The following is an 18,807-nucleotide window of genomic DNA, read 5'->3' as shown; positions in this document are numbered from 1 at the left end:
TAGATGTCAGCTTCCCACAAATTCCCACAGGCAATAACTTCTGCAAAAATACTTGATAGTCATGACTTTTCAATCCACTGATTTTCCAGTCATCAGGACTCACGCATCTACCAATATTTGAAGCATAACCATCTGGCAACTTCACACCTTGCAACCATTTGCAGAAGTCCATCCTCTCCTCCCTCGTCATCGTAAAACATGCATGCGGCATGACCACCCTATTGCCTTCCACCTGCAAATGTAGATTATGTTTAATTCTCATTCTCTCAAAAAATTTCCTTGTCTTGATCGTGTCCTTCATCTTTTTGTTAATGTTCATCAATGTACCCAGTATATTATCACAAATATTATTCTTTATGTGCATTACATCTAAACTATGTCGCAACATGCAGGACGACCAATACGGCAAGTCAAAAAAAATACTACTCTTTGTCCAATTCAATTATGTTATGCCTCATTTTCTCTTGTTCTTTCCCAGACTTTTGCTAAAATTGTTCATTCTAACATGTACCAATTGTTCCACTATCTCTTGCCCAGACAACTCTTTTGGTGCAATTCTATTCTCTATTCTCCTATCAAACTTAGCACATTCTATTCTCCATGCATGATTTGCTAGTAAATAACGTCGATAACTCATGAAACACAACTTCTGAGAATATTTTAACCACTCACTAGCAATTTCTTTATTACACGTCGAATACGCTAACTTCCATTTCGTACTCTAGCCGGAAAGATTCCTATATGCTGGGAAGTCATTTATGGTCCACATTACCGCAACATGCATATAAAAAGATGTCGACGTGGATGCATCATAAGTTCTAACGCCTGTTTCCCATAACTCTTTCAGCTCTTCAATCAACGGTTGCATGAATACATCAATGTCATTCACAGGTGATCTTAGGCCGGAGATAAGTAAAGTTAACAAAAAGTTGGGCGCCTTCATGCACCTCCATTGTGGAAGATTTTACAGAACCAACACTACTGGTCAAGTGCTATAACTTGTACTCATATTCCCAAAAGGGTTGAATCCATCGATTGTGAGTCCCAAGCGCACGTTCTGAACTTCTATCCCAAACTCTGGATATTGATTATCGAAATACTGCCACACAAGTGAATCAGCTGGGTGCCTCATATATGTGTCGTCCTTAACTCTTTTCTCCTCATGCCACCTCATATCATGAGCTGTTTTCTTACACATATACAGTCTTTGCAACCTAGATCTCAAGGAAAAATACCGCAATACCTTAACCGGCACGTTTTTCTTACCCTTCCACCTCGACTCTCTGCATACAGGACATGCTTGTTTCTCCTCGTTCTCCTTCCAGAATAAAATACAATCATTCTTGCATGTATGTATATGGACTTATACTCAAATCCTAATCCCTTTCTCAACTGTTTCGCTTTATAAAAGTTATTGGACAATGCAGACCCTTCGGAAAGCACATCGTTAAATAAGTTCAATACCATGTTTATTGCTTTCGTCGACATCCTACACAATGACTTAATGTGAAACAACCGCACAATAAATGACATTTTTGAATGTTTTGTATAGCCTGAATAAAACTCGCGCTTTGCATCTTCCCACATTGAAGCGAAATTATCACAATCAGTCCCTCCGCCACTTGAGACATTGTCGTCAACATCATCTATAAACATTCCCGCTCCAATGTCATCCAACATCTCCTCCATCTCATCCTGCTCATAATCATCATCCATGTGCCGCAAATAATTGTGATGATCGACCAATACATCTGCTGACTGTTCATACGGCTCACCATGCAGTACCCATCGGGTATACCCCAGATCCATACCATTCACAAATATATGACTTTCTACTTCATCCAACCCTATCGCACACAAATTTTTACACCCTCGACATGGACACTTAATGTAACCACGACTATCAGCAAAGGCCCGTGCAAAATCAATGAAGGTTCTTACTCCAAGCGCATAAGGTACGTAATCCTTTCCAAGTTTATCGCCTAGACGCATCCAATTTTTGTTCATTTCTAAAAACATCTATCTATTAATAACACGTACATAAAAAATTCACATGCATGTCATACTCCAATACGAAGTTGCTTTTTTGATAAGGTAGTTGCTCCTATCCTATTCGAGATTATATTATTCATATTGCACAAATCTCGTCACTCTACTACTTTCCAAGTTTGTAGAAATTTCGACAGCACCTCCCTATAGTTCTCCAAGTATATATGTTCAAATAGAAGGATTATGACCCTACGAACAGTATACCCGAAGAACAGTAGAGGAAGACACCGAAACTTCATATTAAACGTGGAAAGTATGAGTAACAAAAATGTGTAATACAGATAATATAATCCCAAACTGTCCACACTGGACAATTCAAGAATTAGTGGACACATAAATATACACTAATTCCCAAACGGGTCTAAGGTTATTTATGCAATGTCACACACATCTATCAAAAAACACTACAAATAATATCTTCATGTTCTATGTCTAGATTGTCAAACAAATAGTAGTGCATGTTATATTGTTAAACTAGAGATAGATGAAAGAATACGTTCACAAGTTTCGTATCATGAGTAGATACGAGGGAGAATGATCTTAAAGAAATGTCTATTTTTTAGTCTAATTGCTTAACTGTCATAGACTCTCCAGTCCTAATAATTGTTATTATAATTGTTATATATAATTTTAAAGGTTATTATATAATTTTAATTATTATCATTCCTAAATTATCATTTTAATTGTTATACTTAATTGTTATGAGTCATTTATTTATATAGACAATAAGTATATAATTTTTATATAAGCATTTATTTGATCTTTATTTACTTACTCTCTAGTTTATTTTAAATAAATATATTTATTTATTCCAACTCTACTTATTTGGTAGGTTCAAGATTTTTTTATTGAAGGGTATTTGGCTTTCTTTCTTTATATATATATATATATATATATATATATATATATATATATATTTAAGAATATAATGATTTAGAACCTCACAATGGTTAGGATAAAGAGATGGACGGTTTATTAATAATAGTTATTATATGTATATTGTACTTTATATATAGTTAAGTTATATACTTTTTTTTTCTTTTTTTTAAAAATTAAGTTTTATACTCATCTTATTCCTAAAGTATCATTAATTTTAATTGTTATACTTAATAACTATAATTAATAATTACTAATTTTAATTATTATTATTCCTAAAGTCGTATCATTTTAATTGTTATACTTAATTGAATGAATTATTTATATTTAATAAGTAATTATTAATTATAGTTATTGTATGTATATATTATAATTTATATATAGTTAAGTTATAGACTTTTTTCCTTTTTTTTAAATTAAGTTTTATACTATAGTTATAATTTGAATAACAATGATTATTCTAACTAATCATATTCTAACTAAATGGTAAGAATATTAACATATTCCTAAACTTGAGTAAGCAATAAACATGTATTAACAAAACTTAAAGACAATATATTTCTAACCATGTAAACATATTTAAATAAAATTCACAAACAATAGTCACAATATTTCAAATCCATATAACAACATATTCACAGTATTCTCACAACAATATTTATACACATATTAATTCATCAATGAATACCATGCATAAACTCACAAACTATTCACAAACAATAATCACAATATTTATGCAATGTCACACCATATCTATCAAATTCACACTACAAACAATATGTCCATGTTGTTTGAATTAACAATGTCACCTTCTAGTAGTGTTATATTATTAAACTAGAGAGAGATGAAAGATTATGTAAAATAGTTTCCCATCAGTACACAACGAGAGAGAATGATCTTAAATAAATGTATAAATTTTAGTCTAATTACTTAACCGTCACAAACTGTCCGACCTTGACAACTCTCAAGGCCGGAAAGACTTTAAAAGTAAAGCAATTTGACCGAAATTTCTTCAAAATCATTCTTCTCCGGGATGTACAAGACACGAAACTTGTTCACATATTTTTTCATCTCTCTCTAGTTTAACAATATAATACAATACGAATGTGACATTGTTAATTTATAAAAGAAATAAAAATTAATAGTTATGGAATCAAAAGTTCAGATTTCTCAACAGCCAACAAAGTTTTTTATAGTGATTTTAGATTGGTTGGGGCTATCCTATACGAAATAATTTAATTGTTATTATAATTGTTATACTTAATTTGAAAGGTTATTATATAATTTTAATTATTATCATTCCTAAAGTATCATTTTAATTGTTATACTTAATTTGAAAGGTTATTTTATAATTTTAATTATTATCATTCCTAAAGTCATATCATTTTAATTGTTATACTTAATTGAGTGACTTATTTATATTTAATAAATAATTATTAATTATAGTTATTGTATGTATATATTACACTTTATATATAGTTAAGTTATATACTTTTTTCCTATGCATTTCATTCTTTCTGGAAGGGAAAAAAAAAAAAAAAGAAGTACCCCTATCATGGTGAACCTCTCCTTGTGATCGGGATGAGGTAGATGCCTCCCAGTCGGGGGGCGGATCGAATCGGAGTTTCCTTAGGTAGCCACCGACCTACAGTTATCCTTAAACTTCCGTGCTTGGTGGAGAAGAAGCGAACAAAGGTACGCTCGCTTGCTGTCTTGTTCTCTGCCGCGAACTGGGATCACTCGCCAGCTAGGTCAAATTGGAGCAAGATTTTTTGAGAAAAAATGACCCATATTCGGGGACAAGGGGCGGAACGACCTCTCGATCTACTTACTGCAGCCCAAGAATAAAAACGTCGTCTAGGCGTTCCCTGTTGCTCCGATCTCCTACGCCTAGGACGTTGTCTGGCTTTTTTTTTAAATTAAGTTTTATACTATAGTTATAATTTGAATAATAATCAAATTCTGGATAACTTAGTATGAATATATTACATATACTTATTAAATGTTAAATATTAAGTCTCACATTAAATGTATATTAAATTTTTTTAATCTTAAATCTAAGCATATAAACATATTCAATAAAAATTCACGAACAATAATCACAATATTTCAAATCCATATCACAACAACAACAACAATATTTCCACAACAATATTTTTACACATAAATTCATAAATGAATATCATAAACTCACAAACTATACAAACAATAATCACAATATTTCAAGAGTAAGCATAAAATCACAACATGTATAAACATATTCCTCAACTTGAGAAAGATAATTAGCACTCACAAATTCTTCAAAGCCAAAAAATATTATATCAAAATTTTCACATAATTCCTAAACTTAAACACAATATATTTCTAACCATGTAAACATATTCAAACAAAAATCACAAACAAAAATCACAATATTTTAAATCCATATCACAACATATTCACAATATTCCCACAACAATATTTCTATACATATTAATTCATCAATAATACCATAAACTCACAAAGTATTCATAAACTAAACAAACAATAATCACAATATTTCAAGAGTAAGCATAAAATATATAAACATATTGTTAAAGTTTAGAAATATACCTAGCACTCACAATATCCGCTTACAAATCAAAAGCTTCAAACTTGTCAAAACAGCCAATCCTTCAAAAAAATACAACACTAACTTATTAGAAATATATATAACAAAAACACAAGACAAATATAATAAAATTCAAGAAAATACAAAACAAAAATAATTTTTCCTTACCAAAACTCAACTCAACTCTCACTCTAACACTCTTTCACTCTAACTCTCTCTCTCTCTCTCTAACCCACGTCCCTCTCTCACTCAACTCTCTTTCACTGAACTTTCTCTCACTCTAACCCACGTACCTCTCTCTCTCTAACCCAGGAAGTCTCTCTCTCACGTGTCTCTCTTGCGCGCACGGGAGAAGCAGCATAAATGAGGCTGCTGCCTCCCATGCGTGTATTCATTCAAAGTTAAAATTTTGAGAGAAACGTTCAAACGTTTAAGTTATACGTTCGAACGTTATATTATCCCGCCCAATTTTTAGATGACGTTCGAACGTTAAAAAAATAAGGATAAATTTTCTACAGAAAACATTCAGACGTTTTCTATACACGTTCGAACGTATCTTACAATAATGACGCCAAAATCTAGCGGAAAATTTCCCGCACTTTTATTTTCATGTTCGAACGTTAAGAATTTTGGTGTTCAAACGTTTATAAATTCCCAATGATTTTCATCAACTAACGTTCAAACGTAAAAATTTTAACGTCCGAACGTTCATATCATCACAGAGGTACCTAAATCGAGCGGGAAATTTCCCGCACTTTTATTTTCATGTTCGAACGTTTATAAATTTTCAGTTATTTTTATCGACGAACGTTCGAACATAATATTTTAATGTCCGAACGTTCAGATCATCATAGAGATACCTAAATCAAGCGCCAAATTTTTCGCACTTTTATTTTCATGTTCGAAAGCTAGAAATATGGAAGCATGGGATGCCAAGGTGAGTAATATGGACAATATATATAGTAAACTATATAATATATAATATATTATATTATATACTATATTATAGTATAGTATATATAATACACTATATATATATCCTAAACTTATAATTATATATATATATACATTATATATATTATATATTAATGATTTTCTGGAATCACATCATCTGAGAGTCATAATTTGTATGACTTTCAACTTCATCCAAATATATGACTTTCAATGGACACTTATATTGATGAACACTTATATCGATGTCTGAAGATACATACGGCCCACTTCATAGCCACAAATGCAACAGCTGAAAGTACGCAACTACAACGTGATCACCGAGCTAGCTAACTAGTCAGTCCTCTATATATTTATTACTTGTAACACAATCATAGAGGATGTTTGAACATTACTTTGAAAACAAAAGGGATCGATCCTCCCACTAAAACTGCCTTGCTATTTACTGATCCAATGGCCAGTCTCGTTTTTTATCTCCCTCTATATGAAAAAAGTATTATACTTTATATATAGTTAAGTTATATAATTTTTTTTTCTTTTTTTAAGATTAAGTTTTATACTATACTTATAATTTGAATAATAATCATATTCTAACTAAATTAGTATGAATATATTATATATACTTACTCCATGTTAAATATTAAAACAAGAATATTAGCTGTATATTAAATGTTTTTAATCTTTACTTAAATTAAGATCCTAAACTTATAATTTTCTTGTTAAACATATGCAATAAAAATTCAAAAACAATAATCACAATATTTTAAATCCATATCACAATAGCAACAATAATCCCACAACAATATTTCTACACATATTAATTCATCAATGAATACCATAACCTCACAAACTATTCATAATATTCACAAACAATAATCACAATTATTTCAAGAGTAAGTATAAAATCACAACAACATATATAAACATATTGCTGAACTTGAAGAAATATAACTAGCACTTACAAATTCAAAAAATCAATTAATCTAATTGTCATTCATTAGAGAGAGTAATTTGATTCCAATAAATCTATTTAGAAATTTGTACACTAGAATTTTGGGTACTAGTTGTAATAAATAAAGTATATCGTTTTGGACTAGTAATAAGAGCTTGTGATTCTAATGTTGTTTTCATTAGTTTATAATGGATCGTATATATATAATATATTATATATTATTTTATAATATATAATATAATATTAGATATATACTATAATATATATATAGTACAGTATATATATAATATACTATAGAATACATTATATATATATTAATATATAGTATATATAGATACTATAATATACTATATATATTATAATATAATATAATATATAGTATGCTATATGTTATAGTATACATTATAATATATAACATATATTAATAATATAATATATTATTGTCAATATCTTGGAAAATAAATCGAAAAATGTTCGAACGTACTAAGAATTACGTTCGAACATTTCGTGTATATAAGCCCAAAACAGAACGGTGAAATGTCATTTTCACCGTTACTAACATCATTCCCGTTTGCACACCGCTACTCCTTCCTCGCCGCCGCCTTCAAACTCCACCACAACCGTCACTAAAAGGTAAGCATTCATCTTTTAATCAAATAACATGTATTTTATTTGAGATTGGGTTTGGTTTTGTTTAAAACGGGTCAAGTGGTGGCCGGATGTTTAACTCAATTTTTTGGTCACCACGGCTTGCCATTGGCCAAATAGTTATCGTAAAAAAGTTTTTTGAAGTGTATACTTCATTTCTGCAGTAACATTTTGGCATTTAGAACCTTGTAGATTGATTTTAGAGATTTCAATAATGGCTGAGTCGACTTAGTCATTCGGTGTCGTAACGTTCGAATATACGACGTTTCAATTACATAGCCGTTAAGGCTTCTACGTTCGAACGTGTATTGTTTTACATTTGGACGTTATTTTTTAGTAAAATTTACGTTCGGACATTACTTATAACGCCCGAACGTACTATTTTTTAAATTTATTTATGTTTCAACGTTCGGACGTGCATCCTTTACGTTCGCACGTAAAACCCATACGTCCAAACGTACGTTAGTTAAATTTATTTACTGCTTACGTTCAAACGTGTATGTTATACGTTCACACGTATGTGTTTTACGTGCGAACATATAGGATACACATCCGAACGTAAATTTATTAACATTGTTTTACGTGCAAATGTAAAGGATACACGTCCGAACGTTTTATCTGAATGTTAGAACGTTTTTTTTGCTATGTTCGAACGTTAATGCAAAGCAGCTTAAAATTAACACAAAAAATGCATCAATGTAAATAATTTGTTTTTCCTTTTCTATTTTCAGGATATGGCTCATCATTTACATACTAGGAAACGAGGGAGGGTATGAGCCACTCAGGACACTGCTCGTATCGGGGCTCGTACTATTATGGTAGAGCGAGAGGTCCTGATTAATGAGTTCGATGAACTCATATGGAAGCAGACAAATCTGAGAGATGTTTTCATCAGTAGAGGTTGAGAAAATATCTGCACATTGAGGGGGAAGGTATACCCCTCAATGGTTCAGGAGTTATATATGGGATGTGTGACATGCCTCTGGACACATCCTCTCACACCGTGACTGTGTACGGTGTTTCCATTGAGATTTCACCAGATGTCATATCCGAGCACCTCGGGATTCGTCGAGAAGTTGAAACATCTGCACACGCTACATCCCGTGAGGATGTAGCCACTTCTGCATCATCTACTGGCCACCCATTTGAGCCAGCATCAGCCTGAGATGCAGACCGATCAGAGGCCGAGGATACTGGCCTCGAGGCTCAGGATGATGACCGAGATGAAGATTTCTACATCCTCACCGGGAGGGACCGCATGCAGATCGAGAGAAAGAACGCATTCGACCAGAACCATCTACTACCTTTCTTCCGCATGTTGCACCTTATTGTTGGAATAAACGTGGATCCTGTGGCACATAAAATCACATTTAGTCAGCTTCGGGCATATTTTTTAATACGAGTGACATGTGGAGATTCCATAGATTTGCCACTTCACATATTTGAGAGGATCCTTTACCAGGCGAGCATCGTCTCCATGGATAATCTCTTATACGGTGTCCTGATCAGCTGACTATTACTTGCACGGGGAGTGCCAACTCAACTAGAGGAGCGAGTTAAAGATCAGATGAGCCCCCTTGACATGACCACGCATTGACGTAGCATTGGACAGGCTAGGGGATGTCAGCCACCCCTGTAGAGGATCTAGTTCCGACGCAGCCTGAGCCAGGTCATGTGGGGAATAGTAGTCAGCAGCCGCCAAGTACATCTACGGGAGATACGCAGCCTGCTTGGGTTGATGCGGTGATCTCATAGCTAACTACGCATATCGATCATAAGATCGATTTATTGCTCGCGGCTATAGAGGCGTCTGTCTCTGAGATCGTCTATCGTGTAGGTATCCTCAACGACAAGGTTGATACCTTGACTGAGGAGGTACGGAGTTCGAATTTCGCAAACAACGCTATCACCTGAATATTGTTTAAGAAATTCGATCATATTTTGTATTTTACTTTTATTATTTGTAAAGAAAAATATTATTTAATATTTCTATGGTTTTTCATCATTCAATTCTCAATCTTATATAATGTTATATTTTCTATCTTTAATTCTAAATCACTGCACTTCAAATATATATAAACATAAATATATATTTATATATTACAAATTGTGTATATATATACAAGTCAATTATATAGACTTGTTCACAAATTATGCACTATAAAAACTACATAATTTTTAAATTAGAGTAATATTTAATTAAAATTGGTGCCAACGTTTGAACGTTAGTAATTAACGTTCGCATGTTGGCGCAAAACATTTTACGTTCAAACGTTAATTACTAACGTTCGAACGTTGGCACCAAAACATTTCACGTTCGCACGTAGGTAACCACAATATTCGAACTTATATGTGACGTTCGAACGTAAAATTTTCATATATTGGAACGTAAAAAAAAATCATCTGTCTTTAGTGACAGTTTCCAGAAATCGTCATAGAAAAGGGTTTTTAGTCACGGTTTGGAGACTGTCACAATTTTCTAACCGTCACTAAAAAATAATTTTGTTGTAGTGATACGCGCAGAAGAGGTTACGTATGAGGTAGACGGGGCGTTTTGGAAGGGAAGTCATCTTTCACTAAATATTTGTTAATCTATGCAATGTAAGCAAATAATAAAACTTTGTAATTCTTGAAAAGGGGATGAAAGAAAGAAAATGAGTCGGGAAGCCTTTTTATCGGAGAAAGGCTAGGGTGTGCGTCACTAGGTCGGTTAGAAAATTTGTTAAAATCTAAGTGTATTAATGCAGAAGTGGTAGAAATGTAATTATAGGAAAAGAATGTGCAAAAAACTTAAGAACATAAAGGGAATTAGGAAAAATAGGGACAAGACTGTAATTGTAAAAACTATTTAGAGCAAATGTAAATTAGTTACAACTATGGGCATAATAGCAAATAATAAATAAGAAAGACTAAAATTGTGCATAAAGGAAACTATCAAGGGAGAACATGTAAATATGAAATAAAGAGGGATAGAATAGTAGATCCCTAACAACTAGGAGTATAAACATACCTCCTTAAAGGGATCAACATTTAAGAGTTAAACCACTTGGCCAAAACCCAAATAGGAAATCTAGAACCCTAAAACTTAAATAACCTAGTAAACTAGGACTAACACGTTAACATTACTACAATTGATCTTGAAAATTTAACACAAACCCAAACATGAATAAGCTCAGCCTAAGATCATTCTCATTGGTTTGGTCAAATGAGAAGGTTGGCTAAAATTTATATAATTGATGCCAAAAAATCCTACATTGAATTGGATAAATCTAAAATAATTTAGATTTTTGCTACAGTGGTTGGCCAAAGATGGATAACTACAATTGATTCACCAAATATTAAAATATTAATTTCTCACTCTAAGCAAACATTTAAATATTAATTTCTCACTCCAAGCAAATATTAAAATTTTACTTTCTCACTCCAAGTGGTTTGTAATTAAGAAATTTAGATAGAAATTTAGATGAGTTTAATCAAATATTTTTTATTATTAGCATTAAATGACTTTCGAAAATATGACTTTTTAATATTAATTTAATTAGAATATAATTATTATTAACATTTAATTGGTAGAGCTACAAAATGTGATAGAAATAAATTAAATAAAAAATTATTAAATTAATAATATCTTATTATTATATAGAGAGTGAATGGATAATCCAATGTGGGGAATGAATTTAAATAAAATAGGTAAATGTAAAAAAGTGTGATATTGACTAAATTTTAAAGACAGATTTAGCCAAGCCAATAAGAATGCTTAAGACTCTCAATTTTATTTCTCACTAAGATCTTTCATCAAAAAGTCACAAGCAACACCAAACCCTAAATCTACACACAATGTTTCCTATTCTATCAATCATTCAAAATATCAACGTGGACGATAATTCATAATTCTATGAACTTGTGCACCGTTTCTACCATGAATTCAGTTGACCCCAAACACACACACACACACATATATATATATATATTTATATATATATTAGTTTCCTTCTCCATTTTCATCGTCAACTTTAATATATGTTTTCTAGAAAGCTTATGGCTTAAAGCAAAAATCATGAACAAATGAGATTCTAGAGCTTAGAATATTCTTACCACCCTTTTGAAGGAAATGAGTAGCTTTAAAGCTAAGTGGATTTCCGAGTAGAATTTATGTTTGAGGGATATTGGTGGGTTTGGATGCAAAGAAAGCTCAAGAAAATGCAAAAGGATTTTGGAAATTCCAGTACTTCTTGCCGGTCGATCAGGAGATTGGAGAGATCGTGGAATGAGAAAAAAATATAATAAATAAATTTTTCCCTTTTAGACTATGGGGTTCGGCCAGCCCTCCACTCAGACCATTTGATTAGGGTCCAGCTGACAAGACTAGCCTGCCACGTGACAAACATGGCCGCCGCATGGTAATTAATTTTTTTTAATAAATATATATTAAATTAAAAAAATTTGTGTAAGATACCGTTTATTATATTATTTAAATATTATTTTTTAACATTATTATTATTTTAAAAATTAAAAAACTAAATTATTTATTATATTTTATGTAAAAATTTAAGAAAGTTGCAATGATATGATAAGATGAAATGAAACACTCTTACTATATATCCAATTGGGACCTAAATTTTTTCTTTCAATTTTCTCTTTTTTAAGTTTATACTCACAATTTGTGTTTAGGTTTTCTATTAATTATTACAATGAATTATTCTAGCCAGTTTGTAAAACACACTATCTACATTAGTTAAATGGTAAGATTTAATTTGTAAGATTTAATTTTTAAATTTTTAAAAAAAAATCAAATTATGTTATATAAACATCTTACTAGATGTGTGATCCACACCTACTTATAAATAAAACTTTTTTATTATAATATATGCAGAAAGTCCAAAATTAATTAAAGTTGTAAATGCAAGTCTTTTAGGTCCCCCTCATATATAGGTACAAAGTAATTTGTAATTTCATTATCAAAGCCGTTCTTTCATTAGCTTGGCTAAAATTCAATTTAACTAATAAGATATTTAAAACATCCTCACATTAAATTAGTCATATCTATATAAATTTAGACATTAATTAAAGAAACTCACCGAATATGTGGGTATACAGTAAGTTAGCCAAATACTATAATATTCATTTCTCACTCCTCTCATCAAATATGTAGGTGTTTTTTATAATTAAGAAATTTGGTTCCATTTATTATTATTAAATATAAAATGTGATAAAAATAAATAAATTATTTAATATTAATAAGAATATTAGTTATTAATTTAATTAGAATAAAATTAATATTAATATTAATATTTAATATTTAATATTTAATAAATGTGATAAACATTAATATTAATTTAATAATATAATTATTATTAACATTTAATTGGTAGAACTATAAAATGTGATAAAAATAAATTAAGTAAAAAAACTTTTAAATTAATAATATTTTATTATTATATAGAGAGTAAATGAATATTAATTCAATGTGGGGATTAAATTTAAATAGAATAGGCAAATGAAGATTCATGTGATATTAGTTAAATTTTGAAGATGCATTTGACCAAACCAATAAGGGTACTGTTAAATATAAGAACTTACAATTTCATTCTTAATCTAAATTTCAAACTATACTCTTAAAATGTTGTAATTTTCAAAATAGTTTGAGTTGATTAATACGATAGAAACTTTTAAAAACTGATTCTCATGAAGGAAATAAGTGGAGAAAAGAAAATCACCCAACACAATTGGAGAATATTTTTTTTAATCATATTCATATTTGGAAAATTGTTAAATAGTTTCATAGTACAAATGATATACTATTCTTATCCTATATTTGAATGTCATATTATTAAAATTATTTATATATGAGAATCCTAATTTTTAATGATATGATCTCCCACACATTCTTCTTGCCTTGCTAATCCTACATTCAAAGGGGAAAAAAAATGATTTTTTTCTATACTCATGTTTGTGAAATAGATTGCAAGAATTTTCTCATTCTATGCAATTATAAAAGAAGACCCCGTTTGGATAATGAAAGTATTTCATCTCATCTCATCTCATCTCATCATTACAATTTTTTCAAGTTTTCACATAAAATATAATAAACAATTCAATTTGTTCAAATCTCAAAACAATATCAACATTAAAAAATAGTATTCTAATAATATTTTATTTAATTTTTAACTCTTATCTAAAATCATCTCATCTCATTTTACTATCTAAAATTAAAGTCGGTAGAATTTATAAAGAGTTTTGCAACATGCGTTGTTGGACAACTATTTTTAACATTTCATTTACTTGCGCCATTACTAGTTGGTTGATTTATTGCTCTTTATCCAATGAAAAATGATAAACTATAAACTAATTGTAAAAAAAATTTATCATTATTCTTATCCAATTTCCATCAATATTATGTATGTTAATTAAATAAATGAAAACAAGGAAGAGGTGCGCGAGCAATTTGGCATCCTAATGTCACATGGCATCCATCCTTCGAGCTCGTGGACCACCTATTAATTAACCCAAAAAAAAGAAAAGAAAAGCGAAGATAGTATCTACTTTATGGCTAGGATTCTTCGAACTATCCCGATCCAATGGTTCCGAACCTTAACTGCTAAGTTTCCCTCGTTTCAGTCTGCGCGCTCTCCTCCCTCCCTCTCACTATATATATGTATAACGCCAATAGAGAGACATAGAGAACAGAAAATCCGGACTCTACAGCCATTTTGGTTTTGGATTCTGATCGAGACGAGATGGCAACAGCAGAGACTGAGGCGGTGGGCTTGTTAGACGTTTTACCTGAAGGTTGCGTAGCCAACGTGCTGTCGTTCACCAGTCCTCCGGATGCCTGCCGATCGTCATGCGTTTCCACCACTTTCAGGTCGGCCGCCGATTCTGACGCCGTCTGGGACCGGTTCCTCCCACCCGAGTGCCAGAGTATAATCTCCCGCTCCGCAGATTCTTCTTCAATCCTTTTCTCTTCCAAGAAAGAGCTATATCTCCGCCTCTGCGACCACCCTCTCCTCATCGACGACGGCAAAAAGGTATATGATTACACTGCCCCCAGCGCAACCTAGTTTCTTATCGTTTTCAATCTTAAGTTTCTTCTCTATAGATATCGTCGATATGTTGTCGGATGGTTATTTTATTTAGATTTATAAGCATATTTCAAATTTTTGTGAATTGTTTCGATTTGTTAAGGTAAAACGTTTTGTATTCTTCATCTGTGAACTTTATATTTTGCGTGGCCGCTTTTCGAGACAGCATTTGAAGCTACAAATTATGGCGTACAATCGTTGAAAATCATCGTCTAGCGACTACTTGGATTTTATTATAAAATTCTAAAATATGATTATAATTAATTTTTACGCATTGCAAATTGGGTATTTTTCGTCTTCTTCTGGTTTATTTTGTTATATCGTCGTCTATAAAGCAGAGCACACTTTCCAATAGGCGTTTTACTCTCTGTCCAAAATTAGCACATTGCATGCATATTACTGCATGCATATTACAACTAACCTTTGAGTAATTGGAGGGTGAAATATCTCACTTCTGATGGTTATGATTGCAAAGTGTATAAGAACAGTTGTTAAAGGATTGATAGTATACTCTTCCCATCACAGAAAAGTTTAAAACACCTCCATTTAGTTTGGCCTACGGAGCTAACAGTAATTTGTCATGTAATTTGAGTCTTTGCTGATGTACGGTGAATGCTATGCGTAATGCTTTGCTTAATGGGAGCAGTTGGTACCGTGTTGTATGTATATAGGCTTATCAGCATGGAAGCAGCCGCTATGAATAGATGTTTCAGTAAATGAAACTCCTTTTGGACATAACCTTTTTGTATTATAATTACCAATCTGATTGTGTAATTGCTGTTTTAACTCAGAGCTTTTTCTTGGAGAAAAGGAGTGGTAAGAAATGTTTCATGCTATCCCCAAAGGAGCTCGTGATTATCTGGATTGAGACTCCTAGGTATTGGAAATGGACTTCTTTGCCTGACGCCAGGTCTCTCTCATCACCCCTTTCTTTTCCCTGATATTCTCAACGATTTATGTGGTTTTTTCTGATTTCATCTGCATGCACACAAACAGGTTTCCAGAGGTGGCTGAGCTAATCAGCGTGTGTTGGCTGGAAATCCGCGGCAAGATCAGTACCAGTATGCTATCCCCAGCCACATTATATGCAACTTACCTTGTGTTCAAGACAAAAGAGTCATATGGATTCGATTATCAACCTGTTGAGGTTGCTGTTGGACTTGTTGGAGCCGAGTTTCATAAGCGGACGGTCTATTTGGATACAGAAAGAGGACGGCGCCTGATTGTGCGAAGGCGGGGAATTGGCATTTTTAACCGTGCCCGCTTTTTGGCGTTTCAAGCACCACCGCCCCCAGAAATCGACGATGCCCAGTGTCCAAAGGAGAGAGGTGATGGCTGGTTGGAGATCGGGTTGGGTGAGTTCTTCAATGGAGAAGAAAATGGGGAGTTGGAAATGAGTGTTTTGGAGTTGAATGGTCACTGGAAGGGTGGTCTAATTGTCCAAGGGATTGAGATCAGGGCAAAAGAGAGTACATAAATGAATGCTCTGTTTTTCAAAGCTTGTCCTTGGCGTTTTAGATTGCAATTGATATCAAGTATTTCCTGTTACTTTCGTGTTTCTTTTCTTTCCCCCCACCAAAGCAAGCCCCGTTATGCGGTCTGATTAGTATGCACAACTGTTCCGGAATATAAATTAACAAAATGTGTTGATTTGATTCCATTAATTGTGAAATGCCAAAACTTGTAAAGGAAAGATATGTTCGCCAATGAGTTTTCATTTTACGATGATCTACAGATATTTCCATGGACGTTTCATGGCCTGTTGCCGGGTGATCCTCAAATTCGAGTGCCTGTTTCTTGGTTTGCAGTAGGGCAATTGTCTAGCTTCTCATTTCTGCGTGCCTCACTTCACATTGTCTCTCTCGCTCTCTTCTAATGCACGAAGTATATCAAATAATCAAATGGAAAAAGGGAAAGCTCTAAGCTCTATTTACAATCTTCCAACTCCATGGCCATGTTTCATACTAGATTATTCGGTAAAGAAGATTTAGGGCTCATTTGGACAGTGAGATGTGATGAGATGAGATGAGATGATTTTAAATTAATTGAATAAAATATTGTTATAATATTATTTTTTTAATTTTATTATTGTTTTGAGATTTGAAAAAGTTGAGTTGTTTATTATATTTTGTGTGAGAATTTAAAAAAATTATAATAATAAGATGAGATGAGACGAGATAATTTCTGTATCCGAGGAAGCTCTTACACCAATGATCAAACCAACGAGAACCAAAATCTCCACAACCATGAATAACCAGAAATCTCTACCAACTAAGCCCAGTGAACCACTCAATCCAACTTTAAAGTCAGGGTTTGCCTGTAGCTATCTTTCTGTCTAATAAGTCAGATGAAATTTCAGGTATAGAAGTGTTATGGTGTTATTAAAGCTAGCAAGTTTAGGGAAGGCTGGTGTGATTATGATGGATATGATGGTGACACTGGGAGTAACGTTAGGTATCGTGCGGTGCATGTTTTTAGCATTCAGCTGATTTAATTGGATGAGCATTTTTGACAAATTGTGAGTTTTGACTTTATCAAATATTGATTATAAAGATAGTTATTAAAATTATGTACCATGAGACTAAATTTTCAAAAAGCCGGTTCCAATAACTATAGAAATCTTGTCATCCTTGTTGAAGAAAGAGACAAGCATGATTAGAGCTCCTTAAAAAAACAAAAAACAATAAGGCCTTGGTTTTCTTTGTTACTAAATTCATCATTGTTTTTTAATCAAGTTGTAGTTCTCATTCTTATAACTTAAAAAAAAAGAGTAAAATATAGATGAAATTTGCAAGTTTCTGATCCATATTTTCTAAATTCAACTCGAACTTAACTTGATTTGTAGAAAAATCACCTAAGCTCGACTCGAAGTTCACGTTGTAATCAAGTCGAGTGCTTTATCGTGTTCAGGTCAACTTGACTAGTTGGCTCGCCTATATATCTTTTAAAAGTCTCATATTTTATCAACTCAAAAATAATAATTGAATGAATGAGTTTTACTATGTGGGACGCAGTTTTCTTTGACACTTACATCTGTCCATTCGCATGAGGATGGCTGCAAAAGAATACTTGACTTGGATTTGCATCTCTGTACACCAGCCTCTATCGCAATCAAATTATTGAGACTATAGCTCGTGGTATGACGAGGCAACATTTGATAAACTTCCAAAGGGATTTTATTTCGTTGCTGGCCTTAGTCTTCGCTAGCGCCTCCTCTTCTACCTACTTCGTGAAACAATTATTGGTGACTACTGCATATTTAGTATCGTTCATTCGGGTTCCAACCTAGGAACTTGGGTATACTCAGACCGAAACCCGAATTTTAAAATTGGGTCGAAACCTGGACCAGGTTAGCCTGAGTCAAACCCAAGCCGAAACCCAAATTGAAACTGGTTTTTAAAAATCAGGAACATGGTTTCCCCGTTTGTATTTTTATTTTTTATTATTTTAAATCGAAGCTTACATGTTATGAATATTTTTTCATGAAAAAAATTGATGCAACATTCAAACTCTATTTATTTAATTTTTTAAACCAAAGTCTACATGTTCCTTGACCACCAATAATATATATTTTCCTTTTGAGTTTTTGTCAATTTAGTTGCTAAAAAGGAACAACAAACAAAAAATCAGGTGTACCCGGATTTTTCTATGCGGGTACC

The 18,807-nt window shown here is 32.3% G+C and overlaps 1 protein-coding gene across 1 annotated transcript; it reads left to right on the top strand.

The window, feature by feature from the left end:
• The first annotated feature begins 14,648 nt into the window (after positions 1-14,648).
• Positions 14,649-16,696, top strand: LOC121259073 (F-box protein At2g02240-like). The gene is made up of 3 exons (XM_041160563.1): positions 14,649-15,094; positions 15,940-16,058; positions 16,145-16,696. Exons 1-3 carry the CDS (start codon positions 14,804-14,806, stop codon positions 16,623-16,625), a joined length of 891 nt encoding a protein of 296 aa, XP_041016497.1. The 5' UTR covers positions 14,649-14,803; the 3' UTR covers positions 16,626-16,696.
• Positions 16,697-18,807: the final 2,111 nt, after the last annotated feature.

This window comes from Juglans microcarpa x Juglans regia, chromosome 4D, assembly GCF_004785595.1.
Source record: "Juglans microcarpa x Juglans regia isolate MS1-56 chromosome 4D, Jm3101_v1.0, whole genome shotgun sequence".
NCBI classification, from domain to species: domain Eukaryota; kingdom Viridiplantae; phylum Streptophyta; class Magnoliopsida; order Fagales; family Juglandaceae; genus Juglans; species Juglans microcarpa x Juglans regia.
Note: the sequence above shows the minus strand (reverse complement) of the source record. Positions and strands in the feature narration are given on the sequence as shown.